Below are 20014 nucleotides of genomic sequence, written 5' to 3' on the forward strand. Positions count from 1 at the left end.
ACGAAAATAACAAATTAAAGCCTTTCCTTTTTTGAAATTTTCTTTCATTTGAGTTTCGAACATTGATAAAAGAAAGTAATAAATTTTAACTTCATTGCTGAACAATCATGAATGAAAGCACTTTGATATATTTGATTATGTTGAAAATTTCAACGAGGTTGTGAAATGAAAAAAAAAAAGAAATCTTGTTGAAATTATTCTCAAAACTGAATATTATTCATGTTCATTCTATCAAGAAATATATTCATGAGATGTGAAGAAGATTTTGCAGTGTTTTATTTTATTTAATTTTATTTAATTTTATTTAATTTTATTTTTTAATGCGTGTGAGTGTGTGTGTTGCAAGTTTTTTTATTTTTTCTCGAAAAGGTTCAGAATTCATACTGAAATATTGAAAGAACTTTAATATAAAGAAGTGTTTAGAATATTTGTCGGCAACTTAATTATGCTCCAATGGCATAAAAAATAAAGAAAAAAATAAACCAATTTATTTGGACTATTTAATGACAAAAAGTTCGTCCATTGTGCAATTTTTTTCGATGAAAATAATTGAAAAACAATAATTAATCCCATATATATATATTTCAATTAAAAATCTTATTATATTTCTCAAGCATTCAGCAAGAATAGGAAAGACAGCAAAATGCACATGCGAACAATTCAAAAGTGATGCAAAGAAAGAAATCGACAAGCATGAAGCGTTTCGACAGTTGTTTCATCATAACGATACATTCAATAAATTTTGAATGTATCGCTCATTGCTGTGAACAAAATGCCGGGTCGTTTTCAATCCTCAAGTTTTATGTAATATCTCCTAAGAACAATAGATGAGGAACTATTTAATCTTATTTTGCTCCAGAATCTTTTCAACCTCCCTTTTCATTGCTGCTTTCTTCTGTAGAAACATACTCTTCAGAAAGTTCATTATCGTCTTTATCCATTTTACTTAACCTTCGTCTTTTCATATTCTCATAACGTCTTTTGCGAGCCTCGTCCTCCCTTGCCTTTTTCGCTAGTTGCTCTTCATTCTTCTTTTTGAGAATTTGACTTCTTTTCTCTTCTTTTTCTTTTTGTTCTTTTTCTTTTCTTTCTCTCTCTTCGGCTTCTTTCGCAAGGCGTTTTTCAACTTTCAATTTTAGAAGCTCTGCTTTTGTCAATTTTCTTTGAGTCTGAAGTTCCTTAGAATCATCATTTAATTCATTATCATTCCGTTTCAATGGATCATTTGTAGAATCTTGGTTGCTTTCGCTTGCAGATTGCTGCGGCTGTTCAATGTTGCTTGAAAGATTTGGAGAACTATCATTTTCATCTTCTAATACTCTCTCAGAGGAACTTTCTAATTCAGTCATTCCGTTCTTTTCCTTTTTGTCTTGCTTATTTATTTGCTCGTCATTTTTGTTGCCCTCCTCTTCAGAGATATTGTCTTTTTCTTTTGAATTAGCAGCATTGTTGTCTTCTTCAATATCGTGTGGATTTCCATCGCTTTCTGTTATCTTCCTCTGATTTTCAAAAGGTGATTCTTCAATTTCATGTTCGCTTTTTTGTTCTTTTGATTGATCTGCTCTCTGAATGGTTGCAATATGTTGATGAACTGAAGTTCTATCTTTGAGCTCACCCTTCTCAAATTCTTTTAAATTCTGACTTTCATCAAGTGTTTGATTAAGCGATTTGTCAGACTGGAATTGTGAAATTTGATGCGCTTTTGTTAAATCGCTTTCATCAAAAGCACTTTCGTTTATTTCAGATGAATTTGCAAGTTCATCATTCTTCTCTTCGATTAAATCATCATTTCTTTCTTCCAACTTTTCTTGATTTTCACTATCCAAAGATGGCTGCTGCAACTCATCTGGCATATTGCTTTCTTTAATTTGTGCTTCTTGCTTGCGCATGGAAGAACTCAGCATATTCAAATCAAATGGTGGTTCAGTGGCATGTGTCGTTTCCATCATCCACTTTGTCAAACGTTCAATAACTTTTTGCTGTTTAGTGACTGTTGCGCTCAGCTCCTCAATTTTCTGCTGAACGTCTGCTTGAACTTTGCTCTTTGCTTCCTTCTCTTCGGATTTTTCTTCTTTTTTAGTGTTCTCCGATTCGTGTTCATTCTTTTGTTCTGATGCAATCTCGTTCAATTCTCCTTCTTGCTGCTCTTTATCTTTCTGTCCACTGACTCTTATTGCTTTCCTTTGTTGCTCATCTTCTTCTCCGTCCATTCTTGTTGTATCACTTATTCTCTCTTCTTCTGTCAGAGCCTCGTCAACAGAAGTTCCTTCGTTATGCCGTCTCACAGCCGTAATTGTCGTTTTTAGAGGAGACTGTCTTCGAATAGCAGGTGGCGAAGATGTTCCATCAAAAGCACGTTCAACGTCAGGGTTTTGATCCTGAGAAAAAGACATTGTTGATGCATCAAACCCAGATTCTGGTTCAGAAGATGAAGATGAAGCATTTTTTTCTGAAGTTAATTGTCCTGAATCTATCTGTGCATTCATATCTTTCGCTGTATTGTCCTGCGACCATTCGCCAAGAGTTGACATAACGTCCTTTTCAGAAGGCATATCAGGACTATCGTCATTGTCAGTGTCTACGACAGGATCAGGAATCAGATTCAGCAAAGATAGAAGTTCAGCTACACCCTCTCTCACTTGCCTCACCCTGTCGTAGCGAATCTTTTCCACTTTCTCTTTCACAGATACCTTGTTTCGGCAGATGATGCGAAGGCCCACTTGGCCACATTCAAATAGTTTTCGTTGTTCTTCGGCTCTTTCTTTCTTCCTTTCTTTTTCAATCAGTATTTGAGACAAAGTTGGAGTTTTATACTGAAATGATCCTGCAGGTGCTGAAGACAAAAAATTTGGATTATTCGAGTAATCAAATGGCAAAGAAGAGTATTTTGAAGATATTTCATTGAATGTTTGTTTATAAGGAAGCAATTGTGGAGATGCCTTGGCTTCTGATGGAGATTCAAATACAATTTCATCCACCTGCAATGGGGATGTTTGCGTAAACAGCTGGACATATGTCGTAATTACCGCAATTAAACAATCCACAGCTGCGCGGCGAGTGTTCCATTCAGGCTGTGATAAATACTCTTGGGCAATTAGCATTGCCCTTTCGCACTCATCAACCATTACACATGGACATACCATAAACATTGTACTTAAAACAAGAAGAAGTTGTCCTCCTAAAAAACAATCTGGGTGGCTGAATAATAATATCAATCGTTGACCAAAGAACGGCCAAGATAAAGCAACGGCCTTGTTTAATGTTTACAATTATTGAATACAAGCAACATTTTGAATATAACTTTTAAAAAATCATTTAAAAAACAAACGTCTGGATCAGCCCTTTCGCATATTGCTTGAATCGCTAGCGAAGCTCCTTCCATGAAATTTTTGTTTCCTGTCTCCTCCATATTATGTAATAACGGCTCAATAAGTGACCTGATTGGATAATCCATTCCTTCAATTATATATCCACGAAAAGGATTTTGTGCAAGAGAATGCTGCTTCCAATTTACACCCTGTGTTAACTCTTCAGCCAAAAATCCAAATGTTTCAGCACAAATATCTCTCATTCCCGTTTCATTGTCCTTCAAACGCGATATTAAGTAAGTAATAATTTTTGTTAAATATGGTTGAATGCGTGCTCCGTGAACTTTAACTGTACATCCAAGCAATCTTACTACTTCTTTTCGTGCGATAGATGCATCCATAGTTTTGACTCCAAATAAACATGACTTTAAAAAGAAAAATAAAAACCAAGAATAAACAATGAAATTCTTGCTCAAAAAAAAATACAAATACCAAAAATAATCCTAAAAAATTGAATTCCAATGAATCTATGGTAGAAAGTAATTCACTGACCCCTTGCATAGATGTGTCACGATCCGATAATTTACCAATACTGCGCAATGTATTTGTACGAAAAGCATTCTCAATTTCTTGCTTTGTAAGTTTATGTGGTTTCTTTTTTTGAAATGGACTGTTTTTTCCATACATCAGTTAATGTTATAATCCCTCCAACTTTTATCTTTTTGATTTTCAAAATGATAATAAATATATATTGGTTCACATAAAATAAAAATGGAAGTATTGATCAATATATCAAAGGAATTTTTGGATCAATTCCACTCCAAAATATGTGTGAAATATTGTTTTTAATAATCAAATGACCGCTTTATTTGTGGCCTTTATTTTCTAAATATGTATTTTCTTTTATGCTCAGAGTTATGGACGGATTCCATCAGAAGAGAGCCAGTATTACCGTGAAGGACGTTCCCGCTGATAAATTCATTAAGACTCTTGCAAAACACTTCAAAAACACAGGTGCAGTTGAGATGCCAGCATGGGGAGATTATTGCAAAACAGCTTCCCTGAAAGAGCTCGCTCCAATTGATCCAGATTGGTATTTCATTCGTGCAGGTTTGCAAACATTTAACTTTTATCGATATCAACTTATAATAATAATTAATCTGTTTTAAATTTTTATTAAATTTGTCATTTGCATGATCGCAGCTTCAATTGCCAGAAAGATCTACATTCGCCAAGGAACAGGTGTTGGTGCATTGAAGGATGTGTATGGTTGCACAATTGACCGTGGAACTATGCCGTGCCACCACGGAACTGCTTCAGGCAAAATCATTCGCCTCATCATCCACCAATTGGAGAAAGCAAAGCTTCTTGAGCCAGTTCCAGGGTATGCTCATTCAATTTATTGAATTTATATTTTTCTTAAAACGTTATTCTCTATTTTTTTTAGAAAATTTGGCGGACGTCGTGTGACCCAACAAGGACGTGAAAGTCTCGATCGTATTGCATGCCAAGTTGTTTCAAAGAAGAAGCATTAAACTTTTTAACTTTCAATTCAATTGTTGATCTTTCACGGTAGAGTCAACTTATATTGAATCCATTTCAACATGCATTTGTTGAACTTCACTTCTTTCAACACGTTGTGGAGTTATGACTGATCAATTTGATTATATACGTTTGAAACGTTTTCCTTAATTAAAAAAATTGAAATGAAAAATAGGTTTCCCAAAATATCATCAAAAAATTATGATAATTGCCACAAAAAATGATTCAATAATATTGCTTCAATTTGAATTGTAGAAAAAAAAAGTGATAAAAAATAGAAAATTAAGCAGTAGCTTTTTTCATTTCTGTGGCAATTTTGACCTCACCTGGGAGAAGTATGGAACTTAGTGTTTGCTGAAACTGAGCAAGCTTAGCTTCTAATTCTTTTAAATACGAGCACATTAATTGCTGACATTATCAATATTTAAACAAAATGATTCAACAAATATTTTTTTTTAAATATAATATTTTCGAAATTCAAATATTAATATCTGAAAATTACCAATCATCTAATGCACACCATTGTGTTTGCTTGATTTATTGGATCGTTTTGAAGTTCTGCGTTAATTTCGCCTTGGCTTCGCCCAGTTGACATCATAAGATCAGCTTTGCCTCTGAGCGCTGCCATCATTTCTTCAATATCTTGCTCATCGTCATCCATTTCATCATAAAATTCTTCATCTTCATCGTCAATTCCTTCTTCTCCAATCATAACTTCGCCTGTTCTATCTCCTTTCTTTGCTGTTATATTTGATTCGAGGCTTTCTTTCTCCTCGTTCCACAGCTTCACCACAATTTTAGTCAGTTTTGACAGAAACGGTATTTGTGAGTATTGTATCTGTGCATGTGCCGACCGCGACCGAGTCATAATTCTTCCGTCGTCAATGGGATCGCCTTTCACAACGGCTGCAATGACAAAAGGATTCCCTCCGCGCACAAGGCACATCATCGCCTCAATGGTGACTTTGATGTTGTAGTCTCCACGGACCGTCTCTTCCACCTCGCACATCCGCGACAGAAAGCCGTTGAAGCGCAACTTCGCATCAATAGCCTCACCAGGGGTCTCTGTGAAAGTAGTCAGCAGAGCTTCCAATTGGCCAGGACATTTTCGAATGAAAAAGCAGAAAAATAGAAGGAGGTTCTATTTCGTTAAGATTGAATGCAATCGGTTTATGTTTGAAATTCATGTGAAAGATAGAAATTGGTAGCATGCATAAATGAAAAAAAGAAAAGAAAAGAAAAGAAAAGAAAAGAAAAGAAAATCAATGAGATATCATTCAAAATAAATAAAATCAAACTTCTGAGGTAGAAGGCGGGATTTGGTCGTTCATAAATCTCGTTATCAGTGAAAACACAAGATTGCCCATCAGCCCTTGTTTGATGAGCTCCTGTCCAGCAAACTCAACCAGCGACCGCGCAATCAGCCCGAGATTGATTGCAGCTTCTGGCGAAGGAGACCCGTTCAGTAAGAATGTGAAGAAAGCCAGTGCTTTGTTCAAGCTGTCGCCAACCAGGATTTGAGGGACCAGGCGGAGCATTCGGCTCAGAGTCTCTGACGCTGCGAGAATTGCGCTTCCGTTCATCCGCAGCGTGGTGGGCACGTTCATCAGCTCGTTGAACAGCAGCTGGAACTGCTCAGGGCTGAATGTCCCCGGCGCCAATGTTCCTGCCTGGCTGTCTGTGCACAGCGTGTTAGAAAAGCAGTTGAACAGGGTTTCAACTGTGCTCTGAGGCTTTGATGCTGCATCAGGAGCAGACAGCTCCGCAATGGCAGTGCGAAGACGAGTTAACAGGAGCGGCCACAGATGCTGCTGCACAGTCATTGGCCCGCCTTCGATGGGCACAGACACCAAAATGTGCAGACACTGGGGCACTTCGTCTGTGACGTCGATGCATTCGGGGAAGTCGTCCAGCATCTTTAGCAGATACGCGATGAGGTGCGGCACGGCTGGGCCGATCTGCTCCTTGCCCATGTTCATCAGCATGTAGAACGCATCGATCACACCAGAAACCTCTTCGTTGCTGAACATGTCAGCGTCCATTGCGGTGAGCACTCCCAAAATCTCCATCACTCTCCGAGATATCAGCTCCTTCTTCACATTACGGCACAAGACTGTCAGCGATTTGGCTGCAGTGATTCTAACAAGAGGTGGAATTTCTGGTGAAGAGGAGGAGGAAGAAGGAGGTGCAATAGAACTTTGAGGTGTTGAAATGGATTGTGAAGAATGTGTAGTGTTATTTTTGAGGAAGTTGAGGCAAAGAGTAATTAGAGATTCGTTGTTAGCATCATCGATCAATGAAGATATCTTAGACATGCATTTAATCATCTGAGCACACAGGAACGGGACGCCATTGACAGGATGTATGATGTCTGGAGAAAAATCGATAAACACTTGCAAATATCTGATTGGATTGAAGCTTGAACTGGACTGCTTTCCGGCTTCAGGCATTTGAACGATGGCTCCCATTCCATACAGCATCTGCGCAGCAGCAATATCTTCTGGATCACTCATGTTGAATTCTCCTCCGAAAGCATCGCTGCTTTCACCCATTTTGTGCATCACAACAATTTCTGACACGCGCAGCGCTGCTTCGTGGAGCGTCCACCAAAGTGGATGAGCTGGAGTGGCTGTGCGAAGCTGCTTGCTTTCGGTGACTTTTGCCTCGCATGCCAGCAACAGCAGGTCTGATACCGTCATCGAGGTGGATTCCTGTGTGCTAGCTGCAGAAATTGCATTTGAAGGAGAAGAAGAGGAAGAAGCGCCCATGTCAACTTCTTCATCTCCGATTGACTCCATCATTTTGTCAACCAGCTCAATCACAGATGATCTGGCTGAGCTGATTATCATCTCTTCATCATCAAAATAATTATCAGCATTGGCCAGCCACCGCTTCATTGAAAAGTTCGTCATCTGAGCATATTCAATTAAAACAGGAAACATTGTATAGCACTTCACCATCAGTGAATGCATTGCATCTTTGTCCATTAGACTTGCGAAAAAGTCGAGAATTGATTGAATATATGAATAAAGAGACTCCAGCCCTGTTGGTTCAACCGCTGTTTCTGAGAATATATACAACTGTTTGTATTTGCTAAGTTGCTCGGTTAACGCGTGTGACAACAATCCAATGATTTTTAAGAAGTCCATATTTTGTGATGCAAATTTTGGCTTGAAAATTGCAATTGTATTGCAAAGCTTGCAAAGAAAGAAGTTAAAGAAGAGTTAAATCATCAAGCAAAGCAAAAACAAAAACGTAACAGTTCAAAGTTTATATTGCATTTGTAACTAAAAAAATAGCATACTCTAACAACTTCTACTCTCAAAAGATAATTTTCATCAGTTGGGCTCGAAGAAGAAATAAATGTAAATGAAACTGAAATAACAAAATTCAAAAAATCCTTGAATTCTTTGGTGTCCTTTTGTTTCTTATCTTTCACCGTAGAGCATCCTTTAATTATTGAGCGACATATGGAAATTGCTGAAGAAAGCATTTCTTGTGTGGGTCCTTGGTTATAAGCGCCAAGAACTTGATGCACAATCCCGACTAATGGAACAAGAAATTCATTCACTGAAAGAGCATCTGCAAGTAGATCAAGACATCTCCATGCGCCCTCACAAAGATCTTTCTTTTGAAGCGTTTGAGCAAATCCCAAAAGTGTTTGGATAAGTTCAGGCCATTTATCAGGATAATCCTTTTCAGCTATAACTCCAATTACATGACATACAGATGACAACACTTTTTTATCTGGCATATCAATCAATTTCAGAATTGAGGAACGAACTGATGCTTTTTCAGTTTCAGATATTACAATAGTTGCCTGAATATCATCTCCGCTCCACCAAAATTCCTGTGCAAATTGTTTAAGAAGAACTGCTGCGAGGTATAAGTTCAAAAATTCGGAAATCGAAAAAAAAAAAGAAAAGAAAAGTTGCATATCTGCTTAACGGGCCACAAAATTTGTGGAGATCCAATAATTAATACAAGTGAATTGCAATATCCTTTTTTTATAAAATAAAAATAGAGAAATGAAATTGATAAAGTTAAAATTTAAATTATATTTATTATAAAGTCACCTGGAGAAGTCTTTGCACTTTCTAATTGCTTTGTGTAATTCTGTAAATTTACAGGATCTATATATGTTTGCGTTGCAAGCGGGGTAAGGCAATCTACCAAGGATATCTTGTTTAATGAGTCAAAACTCATTTATTTCAATTTGTTTAATAAATTTATTATGGGCGTAGTCAATTGTTTGTGCGGTCTTTTAAAATCCATCGGACATTTACTGGCAACTGTCAAAAAGATGTGAAGAATCTATTTTTACTGAAATTTTCAAAAACTTAATTAATCGGATATTAAAAAAACTCCTTCACCATAATATTTATTTAATTTTCCGACCGGAAGTAATTTATATTTTCAATTCGGAACTTAAAAACATCAAACTCTAGAAGCGATGACAACTTCTGTTTATACTTCTAAATTACCTCTTTACACATCCATAGATCCATATACCGCTGCTATTCCCAAACGCCCCTTGGTTGAGTTTGCCTTTGATGATTTATTCATTTTGTAATTTTTTCAAATTTTTCGCAAATATATGCATGATTGCTTTGTATTTCCTTTTTTATTCTTTAATATTTTAGTGATTCTATAATTGCATCTGCGAATTATCAAGATTGCATGAAGACCAATTCTTTTAAGAAAGAATCCGTTGAAGATTGTTGCATTTCATCATCAACGAAAGTCATTGAGAAGCAGCAAACAGATGAAGAAATGCTTGTTAAAAAGTCTATTGAAACACGCGATGATAGTTTTCTTCAGCCAATTTCTGAGACAATTGTTATTCTTTTGTCAACTTCCATTAAACATTTGCTAACTGTTATACCCGATTCTGGAGAAATCGCTTTGACTCAATCTGGTGTTTTGTTGATTGAGAAAGTTAAGCATTTTTTCCATTTTGTACGGCAATATTCAAATTTGACAACCGGAGAAATAATACACATAGCAATCATGTTGACTCGACTTTTAACCCACGAAGCTGAACAGATAAGACAGGGGAAAATGACTATTGTATCTGAAGCAAATCTTGGAACACTTCTCTTATGTGCTACATTGATTGTTGTTAAGATGGAACGCGATGTTCCTTATAGAAATAGTTGGTGGGCCAAGATGTTTGGAGTTCCACTTCACATCCTTAATCAATCAGAGATGATATTTCTGCAGAAAGTGGATTATAATTGTGATGTTTCCGTTGATGAATATTTGGACTGGTACAAAAAATTTATTCTCAACATTGACGAAGGAGTAGAATGAACTTCTGAAGCTACTGTAAATGTGAAATACTTAAATAATTCTTCTTCATTAGAATCGGCCTGTGAAGCATTGGCCATCATCCGTTTCTATTTGATAGCAGTAGATTTACACACAAATTTAATTGTTTATTTGTTATTGTACTTTGTGCGTTCTTCGTTTAGTAGTTATGAAAGAAGAATATCTACAAAGTTAAACATGTTTTATATATTAGTATTTCCTTCATTTCATGTAATATTTTGAATTTTCAAACCAAATATTGAATATTTATAAGAATTTATTTTTTTATAAATTCAATGGAACTTTGTTGGAGAGAAATGTTAAGGATCATTATTTCCCTTGTTCAATTAATTTTTTAATGGGCCATTGATCACTATATTTTTTGTTATCATTCCTTTGTTTTTTGATAGCAGGCTTTAATGGGCCAAACCCAGACTTTTTGCACAAAAAGGCAAAAGCAAAAGCAAATTTGTGAAGATAATGTGCAAGATATCTCGAATTTGCAGGTAAATCGTTGCTTTGTCTAATTGATTGATTGTTTTTTTCATATATAAATTCTGACCACGAAAATTTGAGAATATATTCTTTCAAAGCTCTGCTTTTCAAAATAGAAATGAATTTCTTCGAAAATTGAGATTTACCCAAAAAACTCTTTTCGGAGTGAAAGATGACTTTAGAAGAAAAAAGGTCAACGCAAAGAAAGTTGATCGATGGTTGAAGCAAATATCTCAATCTTTGTTTAACCAGCTTATGCTTTTTTTCCCCCAAGTTACGATCAAAGCGTTCATTCGAACAATTTTCCCTGATGCCGATGATTTAACACAAACAGCAAAAGTTGAACCACCAGAAATATCTACTGAAATGGAAAGGAAATGTTGCATGACTGGTTGTTGGGAATGTCAAAGATGTCATAATTGTCAAGGTTTTCTTTGCATTGTTCATCCAAAATGCAAATGTTTTGATCCATCACAGCTTCCGGAACAGAAATACTCTCATACACATTCTCTTATTGAAGCATTAGATCTTCCTCAGGGAGCATTTAAGAAAGGTTGTAAAAATCAAAGTTTGGAGGACATTCCTAATTATCTAAATCATTCACAGAAAACTCTTGAGCCCAATCCGTCAAATCAGCAAGATTCATTCAATGACGCGTTTTCTGGCATTCCTTGCGAGCAGAACTTGAATGCTTCGCAGCATCCATCGATGAAGAATTTCGATTGCAACTCCTGCTGCATTTTTCAAAGTTCGTATGAGTCGTCATTGCCGATCTCCATGACCACGCCCTCAGACGATGCTGCGAACAGCATTGAGGAAGACGCGCTGGACTTCATCCACAGAATGGTCGAAGAGCAGCTGCTGTGTGTCACGCGCTGCCTGAAGCTGCCGCCGACGATGCTGCTGCGGCTGATGGCGCTGTCGTGGCGGGCGCCAACTGGGCGGGTGCGGCAGACAGCGCTGCAGCTGTGCTACTGGATGGCCGACCGCTGCACAAGGCGCGAAATCCTGCTGATGTCGCGGCGTGGGGTGATGCTGTGTCTGTGGTGCTGTGTACTGCACGAAGTAGCTGAGGAGCCGGAGGACGGGCCGCTCTTAGAGGCCCTCCGCACCATGCTAATGGTGCTGACACAGCTGGAGGAGCCTCTTCGGATGGAGAGGAGCCAGAAGAAGGCAGAGCGGGTGGGGGAATGTTTTAGATGGAAGAGAAGCGTTAGAACACGAAGGGGCTTTGGTGGAGTGGAGAACGGGGCGTATGAGCTGTCGTCGCTGGAAGATGAGTACGAAGAGAACACATTTGACGACTTGTCAAACAACGAAGAGAGCGAAACAGCAGAAGTGGATGACTCGCAGACTGACTGCAACACTTCACTCAACTCATTCAGCTCAGCGTCTTCTTCTTCTGCTTCGAAATTTCGATGCCAGACCCCGCCCCCACCGCCCATGCTATACTCACTTGGAAGCTATCCAGTTCCTTCTTCTTCCTCCTCTTCCTCCTCTTCCTCTTCTTCCTCTTCTTCCTCTTCTTCTCCATTCAAAACACCTCACTCTCCTTCCACCTTCAGCTACCCGCTTTCACACACCACCCAATCTTCCCTCTGCCCTCCCTCTATACTTGTCAACCCTTCCTCCACTCCATCTTCACACCCTCTCCACTCGCCATCCACTTCGCACCGCCACCCCAAGCCAAACATCATCAAACAGCACTCTCTCCCTCACTCTTGCCTGGACCTCCTGCACAAGCTGCACAGCTCTGATCACAGCTCATTCGCCTCCTGCTCTTCTTCTGCTTTCCCTCCTCCTCATTCATCTTGTTCTCTTCCTCTTCGCCCTTTTACTCTTTCCTCCACTCAATCATTGGGAGGCGCTATGGCCGTCTCATCTTCAGCTCTGTCTTCAACATCTGCTCTGACTGCTTCTTCTTCTTCTTCTTCTTCTTCTTCACCATTTCCCCAAACCACAACGACGACTTCCTTCTCTTCCTTCGGCACGCTTTCTGAGTCTGTCAAAAGAGAGCCAGCAGCTTTGCCTGCGAGTCTTCTTTCAGCAGCGCCGTTTGTACAAAGACCAGCCATGCAGCCACAAAACGGGGCAATGAGCGCAATCATCAGGATGGTGCAGAACATCCAAGAGGAGAAGAAGAAGAAGATTGAGAAGTTGCAGCAGAAGAAGAAAGAAGAGGAAGAATTGAACAGAAATGCTCGTGCGCAGAGGGAGAAGATGATGCAGAACTACAAAATGGCACAGGCGAAGAAAGAAGAACAGCGCAAGCAAAGAGAACAGATGCTGCAGAAGAGGAAGGAAATGAGGGAGATGAATGCAAGAAGAAAATATGTTCATTCAAGTGCTGGGAAGGAGAAGGAGAGGGAGATGGAGGAGGTGAAAGTTGCAGGGTTGGTTGAGGAGGAAAAGAAGAAAGAGGAGAGGAAGGAGGAAGAGGAGGATGTGAGGCAAAGGAAACAGAACCAGAACAAGACACTTGAATGCTCTGAATCACACACAGAATCGAATGGGAAGTCAACTGCTGTTACTACAACTGCAACTACAACTGCAACTCCTGTGCATCCAACGTGTCAGGCATTTTTCTCGCGCTTTATGGGTTCTTTGATGTGTCCTTCAACAACTATATCGCAAACATCATCATCATCTTCTTCTTCTTCTTCTACCTCCACCTCCTCTTCTTCTTCTTCAGTTCAAAATGCTTCCACTCCCTTTTCTAAGCTTCCTTCTTCTCGTCCTCTTTTGCCTGTCAAACCAATACCTGCACAAACTCCTTTATCTTTTGACTCGATGCTTGCCAATGCAAATCTCCCAGTTCAATAACAGCTCTCTGAGAAAGCAGAAGTCGACACGTCTTCCATCTCTTCCTCTTCCTCTTCTGCTGCTCCAATTGCTCCGGTTCCTTCTTCTTCATCTAACTCTTCCTCTTCTTCTTCCTCTTCTTCTTCTTCTTCTTCTTCCTTCTCCCCTTTTTATCATTCGCCACTTCATCATACTTCCCTCATCATCGGCTTTTCTTCTCTTTCTCAATCTCCCTTGAGTCATTCTCCTTCTCCCCTCCCTTGCAAATCACTGGCTGCGCCATTTCCTTCAAATATTCGCCAAAAACACACAAAAAGAGAACCCTTTTGTTTGCCCTCGTTCGCACCAGCGTTTTCTCCCTTGGTGGAAAAAGTATCAAAAAAGAAAACATCAGTTTCTTCTTCTTCTTCTAATTCTTCTTCTTCTAATTCTTCTTCTTCTTCCTCCTCCTCCTCCTCTTCTTCTTCTTCTTCTTCTTCTTCTTCTTCTTCTTTCGGCTCCTCTCCCTTTTCAACCTCACATCTTTCTCTCTCATCCCAAAAGAAGAAGGAGGAATCCTCCACTTTCACACAAACAGCAGAGCAGCAATCAAATTTTGACAGGCTTTCGTTTTTTGCTCCTTTGCCTTTGACAACATCGCCGGTTCTTTCTTCGCCAAAGGGCTCTTTGCCAATTGATCTGTTTCCCAAGATGGCTATTGATGCATTATCACATGAGCAGTTCAAGAAGAAGGAGGTAAAAAAGGAGGAAGAGAAGGAGAAGGAAAAGAAACAAGGCAAAGAAGGAGCAGAATTAGGTGAAGCAGCAGGAGAAAGAGAAGAAGGAAAAGAAATGAAGAAGCAAAATGAAAGTGAAGTAAATGCATCCACTCCAATAATGCCACGTGTCTTTGATTTATCAAATGAAAATGACAAAATGCAAACAGTCTCCAAAATGGATGTGGAGCAAGCAGCATTTTCAAACCAGAATTCAGCTGCTTTGAACAGCTTGCATATGAAGTCGTTTTCATTCGACTCTGCCTTCGGATCATTTAACAGTTCTTCTCCTCTTCCTCATAAATCGTCTTCATCTTCATCTTCATCATTATCGTCATCGTCATCGTTAAATTCTTCTTCTTCTTCTTCTTCTCCCTCCTCTTCTTCCCAATCACTTCTCCACACACCCTCTCAATCATCCACCCATCTGCCATTCACCTCTTCTTCTTCTTCCTCTCCCTCTTCCACGCCCTCACTTCAGCCACTCCCCTCTCAAAATGACAATTCATTTGATTCTCCTCTCACTGAAGAACATCAGCAGCATCTGCAACATTCACACACGAATCACAAGCATCGTTTTACGCGGCTCAACCGGTGGCTGCTGGAAGAAATGGAGAAAGACGGAGAAATGGACATGCTTGTGGCCTTTCAGAACCACACGTCGCTGAACGTACGCTATTTTGCTCAGTCGATTTTGAGTCACATTGAAAAATAGAGAGAAAGGAAGGGTGAATGAATGAGTGAGTGAATGTGAGAGAGAGAGAGAGAGAGAACATTTTCTTGCTTGTGAAAATGGAAAGAAAAGAACTTGAGTGGAGAGTGGAGGGTGGAATGAATAGTGACATGGCGCCATTTTATTTTTATTTTTTCTTACAAATGTTGATTCAATTATGTGTGAATAAAAGACGATAAGTATTCTATTTTAGTTTGAATGAAAAAGTGCAAACATTTTGTAATTATTTCCTTTTTTTTTTAATATTTTCTTAATTTTATTAGAATTTGACAAAATTATAAGTTAAAGTTTATTATTCCTCATTTTCTTGATTTAAACATTCTTGTTGATTTGTAGATTATTTGCTTTTAATTGTCTTCTTCATTTTTCGAATGTTATATCAATTTTATGTTTTTTTTTTTTTGAACACAATTGTTAAATTTTTTATTTCATTTTTAATTTTTTGTTTTGTTTTGTTATTGGTCAACTTAATAAAGTGACTGGAGTTTCTTTTTTTTATCTTTTGTTTATAACAACGAAAAAAGATATTTTTAAAGAATTTTTCTTTTTAAATTTACCGTTGTTAAATGATACAAAAATAATGAAAAAATCGAGTTTATTTTGACTGATATTGGCAAATGTCATTCCGATTTAAGATAAACTGAATCACATTCAATTCGTAACAAACATTTCCTCTTTTATCAAAAGAATCCCAAGAATATGAAGTTTTTTTAAAAATATATTTTTCCTTTTTTTTTTTTTTTTTTTTTTCTTCACAAAATAAATAGCATCTTTTTTTTGAAAAAATTTTTTGGTTTGATTTTAAGGTGATAACGAAAATTGAATGTTTTCATCAAATTTTCATTCCAACTCACCTTATTTCACCAGTATGGAAATAATAACTTTGTCAAACATTTATTTACATGCTGGTGAAATTATGTGAGTTTGAATGAAATTTTGATGCAAATGTTCGATTTTCGAATTCTCCTGAAAATAAAACAAAAGGAAAATTTCAAACAAAAGATGCCAATGTGAATATATCATTTCTTATTCGTGTATTTTTGAAGTGAAAAACTTGTGATGGATGTGTACGATTATTTTAGAAATAATTTTTTCTTGCGGAGTGTTGATTAATGAGATATTTTTGTCTGTGGAAAGTGGTTTTTCATTTAAAGGTTTAATGAATTGCAATCCCATTTAAACAAATGATTGATATGAAAGAAATACAAAAATGGAATAAAATATTTGTCTTCAGGCAGTTTCTTGGCAGAATTATGAACTTCAGATAAACTTTCTGTGAACAAAATATTCAACAAAATTGGTTCATTTTTCGAAATACGTTTTATGTCACAAATCATTATGTTGTTATTTCTTTTACGTTTGTGTGAGGATATGAAAATATCAAAATTTTTTTGAAAAGTTCCTTTTGTTTAATTTTCAAATAAAGAATAATTTCATATTTTGATCAAATTTCTGTTCCCACTCACGAAAATTTTCAACAATGGAAATAAAAACGTTGTAAAGATTTTATTTTCATGGTATCGAAATTTGGTGAGCGAGAACAGAAATTTGATCGAAATATGAAATTTTTTCTTTATTTGAAAATAAAACAAAAGGAACTTTTCAAAAAATTTTTGACAAATCATATTTATTTTTTAATCTGTTTTGGTTTGATGATGTTATAAGTGAAACAATTTATTTTTTGATTTGTGCAAAAAAAGCTTGAAAGTCCATATTTTCCCCCAAATGTCTTTGACAGGCCATATCACTATTCAGTGAACACATATTATTGTTAAAAACAAAAATTTCAAATGTGTGATAATTTTTGCTACGAAGATTTTTCTGTCAAAAATTTATGAATAAATATTGTTAGTGTGAATAATGGTGGACACCACCTATAACAATGGACAATCGCATTTTCTCAACCACCATTGAAAGTTTCATTTCATTTATAAACCCAACTATTCCTTCAATGAACATGAACTTTTTTCAATTGTTTCAATCACCTATCCAACGCAATGAAATTATATAAAAAATTATTTTCTTTTCGGAGAAACAAGACGAACCTTATTTCTCCGAGTTTCTTCGAAATTTAAAAAATGCATCTTTCTTTATTTTTTGGAGTAAGTTGTTTCATTTTCGCATGACTTATAAGTTTGCATTCAATAAGGGAATAGTTTGGTTAATTGTCAAAAAGCAACTATCAACAGTTGTTGAGATAATGCGACTGTCCACAGTTAATGAAAGTGTCCATCATTATAAACACTAATTATATGGGTGATTATTTTTGAAATCATTGCATTTTTTTAGGGGTGTATTTTTTCTAAGGTTGTTTGTCTTTGAACAGAGATTTTGAATTCAAATGCTTTAATTATCACAACTGTTTCAAAAACAAATACATGATCTGAAATAAAGATGAAGATTTTTTCAATTGATATTTTCACTTCTCAGTGTTTTTTTTGTTAGAATTCTAAAAAAAAATTACGAACCGAATTTTAAAAATGAAAAAATATCATTTCAGAAATTTTCACCCATAAAATTTCAAAAACAACCTCCAATTTTTTGACTTATTCAACTTCAAGTCATCAAAACTCTTTTCAACATAATTATTCAAAAAGTGATGTTATGATGTGAAACTTAAAGAATATAATAACAAACATTGAATGTGTGCTCATAAATTTGAAAAAAATGAACTAATATCAATGTTTGTGAAAATGTTATTTTGACTTTGAAGAAAAAGTGGAGGAGTTCCACAAATGAGCAAAAAAAATAACTTATTTTGCATATTTATAATCATGTAAGTTCAGAGAAATGGTAATAGAATTTTTTTAATTGAAACAGTGATTAACGCCTCCAGTTAGAAGTGTGTAAAAGGAAGTTAAAAATAAAATATGAATCAGAAAAATGTGGAAGAAGTTCAAACTAGGAGCTTGTATAACAATTCAAGCTTTGAAATAAAAATCAATTAAAAACAACTAAACATTCTTAACTCAGTCAATAAGTCCAGTCATATCGAGATCAGCTTTTAATCCTCCTCCGCCTTTTGCAAGGTCGATATGTTGCTGTGCAAAAATAATGTTTTTCTTTCCGTTTGCCACGACGTGAATGGCAATCTTCACATCAACATTCGAATGACCTACACGAGTGACTTCAAAAGGCTCAGAGTCCAATGTGATTGTGGAGAGAGAGAAGGAAGACGGAGGAAGAGTGAATACAACACGCTCAATGAAAGAAGAGAGAGGAGGAGGACACGCTGTGGGTGGGCAGATGGTGGAAGGAGGGGAGATCAGAGGAGAAGAGGAATAAGAAGAGGAAGGCTGAGAAGAAGAGGAAGCAGATGCTGATGTGGGAGGAGGTGGTCTGACATACACTGTCCATCGATATCTGAGGTAATTAAATTCAATAAATATTCAAAATACACAGAGAAAAGATGCAATATTATCGATATAAATGTTTAAATATGAAAAAATAATTGTTGAATTTTAAAAAAAGATCTCCAAAAAGTTAACTAAATCTATTTGCACAAAAAGACCACTTTCTTATTTGGCTCAGTTGCAAAAATAATTCTTTTTAAACATTTCCTCTTTCTCATTCAATCACACACCCATTTCCTTTCTTAAAGAGCCTCTTGTCCTGTTCAGGCAGTTCTTCCACCTCGTGTCCAATGGCCACAGCTTTTGACAGAACATATTGAGGAATTCGGCACTGAAGCTTGTCACACAGCGCATGCAACACAGCGTCGCAACGGCTGCTCTGAATTGAAATGTCACAAAGAGCCTCGAGGGTGGTTCTAACATTGAAGAATTGTTGGAAACAATGATAAGTTTAATGTTTATGTGAATTGAGAATTGATCACAAATATTTGGAAAAGAGAAAATTTGGTGAAAAAAAGAAAAAATATTAAAAGAAAAAGAGAAATAGACATGAAAAAGAAAAAATAAATATAACAACAATCTTAATTATCATGAATACAAACTTATGCGATGATATTATAATTATTTTTGCTTTGTTTTGCTTTGCTAACACAGGAAGTTCAATGATTGGAGATTGTGCTAGGCTTGATCCAACACAAAAGAATACGTCACACTATTTAATTTATGCGAGCAAATTTAAAAATACAACAACAAAAAAAATTCATTTTACTGAAAATATTTGATAATCACACTTCTTCGGCTATTTTCATAGCCTTTTGCATTTGCCTGCATTGTTCTCCATTGTGAACAAGCATATCTCGAAGAGGCTTTCCGCACATTTTCCCATCATCGCTTCCAGTTTCTTTTATTCGATTTGTACATACTCTACCTGTATTATGTGCATCAATAGGAGGTGGCACAGGAGCTGTCTTTGGATCAGAAATACTTGCAAGAGACATGCTTTGCGGATACTTTGGCAAAAACAACGATTGAGACTTCACAGATGTAACATCAAAATCCCTGCGATAATGAATATTGCATAAGGGACAATATTCCTCAAAGCAGTTTCCAAAAAGTTCAATAACATTTTCCTGTGGGATTCCAGACCGCTGATGAAGACAATCAACAGTCGTTGTTAGAACATTGCGAATAAGTTCTTTTAAAAACAATAATATTTCATTGTTAAATTGCTCAGTGAATTAAAAAAATTGAAACATGATATTTCAAACTTTTTCGATAAAGCTCGGATATTGCCATATACCCTGTCGTTGGAGCAGCTTGCTCGCGTAGAAGTGAAAGAGGTTTGATTGAGTGAGAAAAAATTGGATTTGTTTCTGTCGGAATTTCCATTTCAGGGAGCCCTGCACTCACTCCCATCCCAGACCCCGTGAATACAATCGCATTCTTTGCCTCTTTCAATAATTGTGCAATTTTATCAATGTCACTTAAAGTTTTCTCGTCCAGCATTTCACAGAAACTGAGAAAAGCACAACAAGAAATGAGTGTGATCCGAAAAGATCTTTTTTTTTATGAATTCATCAACAAATTCAATTTCGAGAAAAAAAAGGAATTATATCATTTTGAGCTAAGCAAATATTTAAAATTGAATTCATCAAAAAAGTTCGAAATCTGAAGCCATTATTATATACATCAAAAGACTGGACTTTGTAACTCGCT

General features: G+C 36.6%; 6 protein-coding genes across 6 annotated transcripts; 3 read left to right on the plus strand and 3 right to left on the minus strand.

Annotated features, from left to right (window-relative positions):
* Positions 1-478: 478 nt before the first annotated feature.
* MONOS_1933 (uncharacterized protein) lies at positions 479-4080 on the minus strand. The gene is made up of 3 exons (XM_067871817.1): positions 3801-4080; positions 3329-3733; positions 479-3251 (listed from the first exon to the last, which is right to left on the minus strand). Exons 1-3 carry the CDS (start codon positions 3993-3995, stop codon positions 867-869), a joined length of 2985 nt encoding a protein of 994 aa, XP_067735636.1. The 5' UTR covers positions 3996-4080; the 3' UTR covers positions 479-866.
* Positions 3954-4843, plus strand: MONOS_1934 (putative 40S ribosomal protein S19-A; the record flags this gene model as incomplete). Its single annotated transcript, XM_067871818.1, has 5 exons — positions 3954-3958; positions 4087-4137; positions 4222-4418; positions 4512-4692; positions 4756-4843. 5 exons carry the CDS (start codon positions 3954-3956, stop codon positions 4841-4843), a joined length of 522 nt encoding a protein of 173 aa, XP_067735637.1.
* Positions 4844-5132: 289 nt separating this feature from the next.
* MONOS_1935 (putative importin-9) lies at positions 5133-8604 on the minus strand (the record flags this gene model as incomplete). The annotated part of the gene is made up of 4 exons (XM_067871819.1): positions 5133-5258; positions 5371-5991; positions 6149-8047; positions 8155-8604. The coding sequence occupies 4 exons, from the start codon at positions 8602-8604 to the stop codon at positions 5133-5135; spliced, it is 3096 nt and encodes a 1031-aa protein (XP_067735638.1).
* Positions 8605-9303: 699 nt separating this feature from the next.
* On the plus strand, positions 9304-10163 carry MONOS_1936 (uncharacterized protein; the record flags this gene model as incomplete). The annotated part of the gene is made up of 2 exons (XM_067871820.1): positions 9304-9392; positions 9494-10163. 2 exons carry the CDS (start codon positions 9304-9306, stop codon positions 10161-10163), a joined length of 759 nt encoding a protein of 252 aa, XP_067735639.1.
* A 384-nt stretch (positions 10164-10547) lies between these two features.
* On the plus strand, positions 10548-14927 carry MONOS_1937 (uncharacterized protein; the record flags this gene model as incomplete). Its single annotated transcript, XM_067871821.1, has 3 exons — positions 10548-10666; positions 10737-13403; positions 13482-14927. Exons 1-3 carry the CDS (start codon positions 10580-10582, stop codon positions 14925-14927), a joined length of 4200 nt encoding a protein of 1399 aa, XP_067735640.1. The 5' UTR covers positions 10548-10579.
* Positions 14928-17701: 2774 nt separating this feature from the next.
* Positions 17702-19811, minus strand: MONOS_1938 (putative silent information regulator family protein). The gene is made up of 5 exons (XM_067871822.1): positions 19567-19811; positions 19090-19493; positions 18901-19010; positions 18529-18714; positions 17702-18308 (listed from the first exon to the last, which is right to left on the minus strand). The coding sequence occupies exons 1-5, from the start codon at positions 19802-19804 to the stop codon at positions 17915-17917; spliced, it is 1332 nt and encodes a 443-aa protein (XP_067735641.1). The 5' UTR covers positions 19805-19811; the 3' UTR covers positions 17702-17914.
* Between the last annotated feature and the right edge of the window lie 203 nt (positions 19812-20014).

Source organism: Monocercomonoides exilis (genome assembly GCF_001643675.1).
Source record: "Monocercomonoides exilis strain PA203 chromosome Unknown scaffold2-2631571, whole genome shotgun sequence".
Taxonomy (NCBI): Eukaryota; Preaxostyla; order Oxymonadida; family Polymastigidae; genus Monocercomonoides; species Monocercomonoides exilis.

Coding starts and splice junctions, on each gene's coding strand:
- MONOS_1933 (XM_067871817.1), bottom strand. CDS start 3,995: ATGTATGGAAAAAACAGTCCATTTCAAAAAAAGAAACCACATAAACTT. Junction 3,734..3,800: donor ATTTTTTAGGATTATTTTTG/GTATTTGTATTT, acceptor TTCTTTTTAAAG/TCATGTTTATTTGGAGTCAA. Junction 3,252..3,328: donor GCGAAAGGGCTGATCCAGAC/GTTTGTTTTTTA, acceptor ACATTAAACAAG/GCCGTTGCTTTATCTTGGCC.
- MONOS_1938 (XM_067871822.1), bottom strand. CDS start 19,804: ATGCTGGACGAGAAAACTTTAAGTGACATTGATAAAATTGCACAATTA. Junction 19,494..19,566: donor ATCCGAGCTTTATCGAAAAA/GTTTGAAATATC, acceptor TGTTTTTAAAAG/AACTTATTCGCAATGTTCTA. Junction 18,715..18,900: donor ATTATAATATCATCGCATAA/GTTTGTATTCAT, acceptor CTTCAATGTTAG/AACCACCCTCGAGGCTCTTT.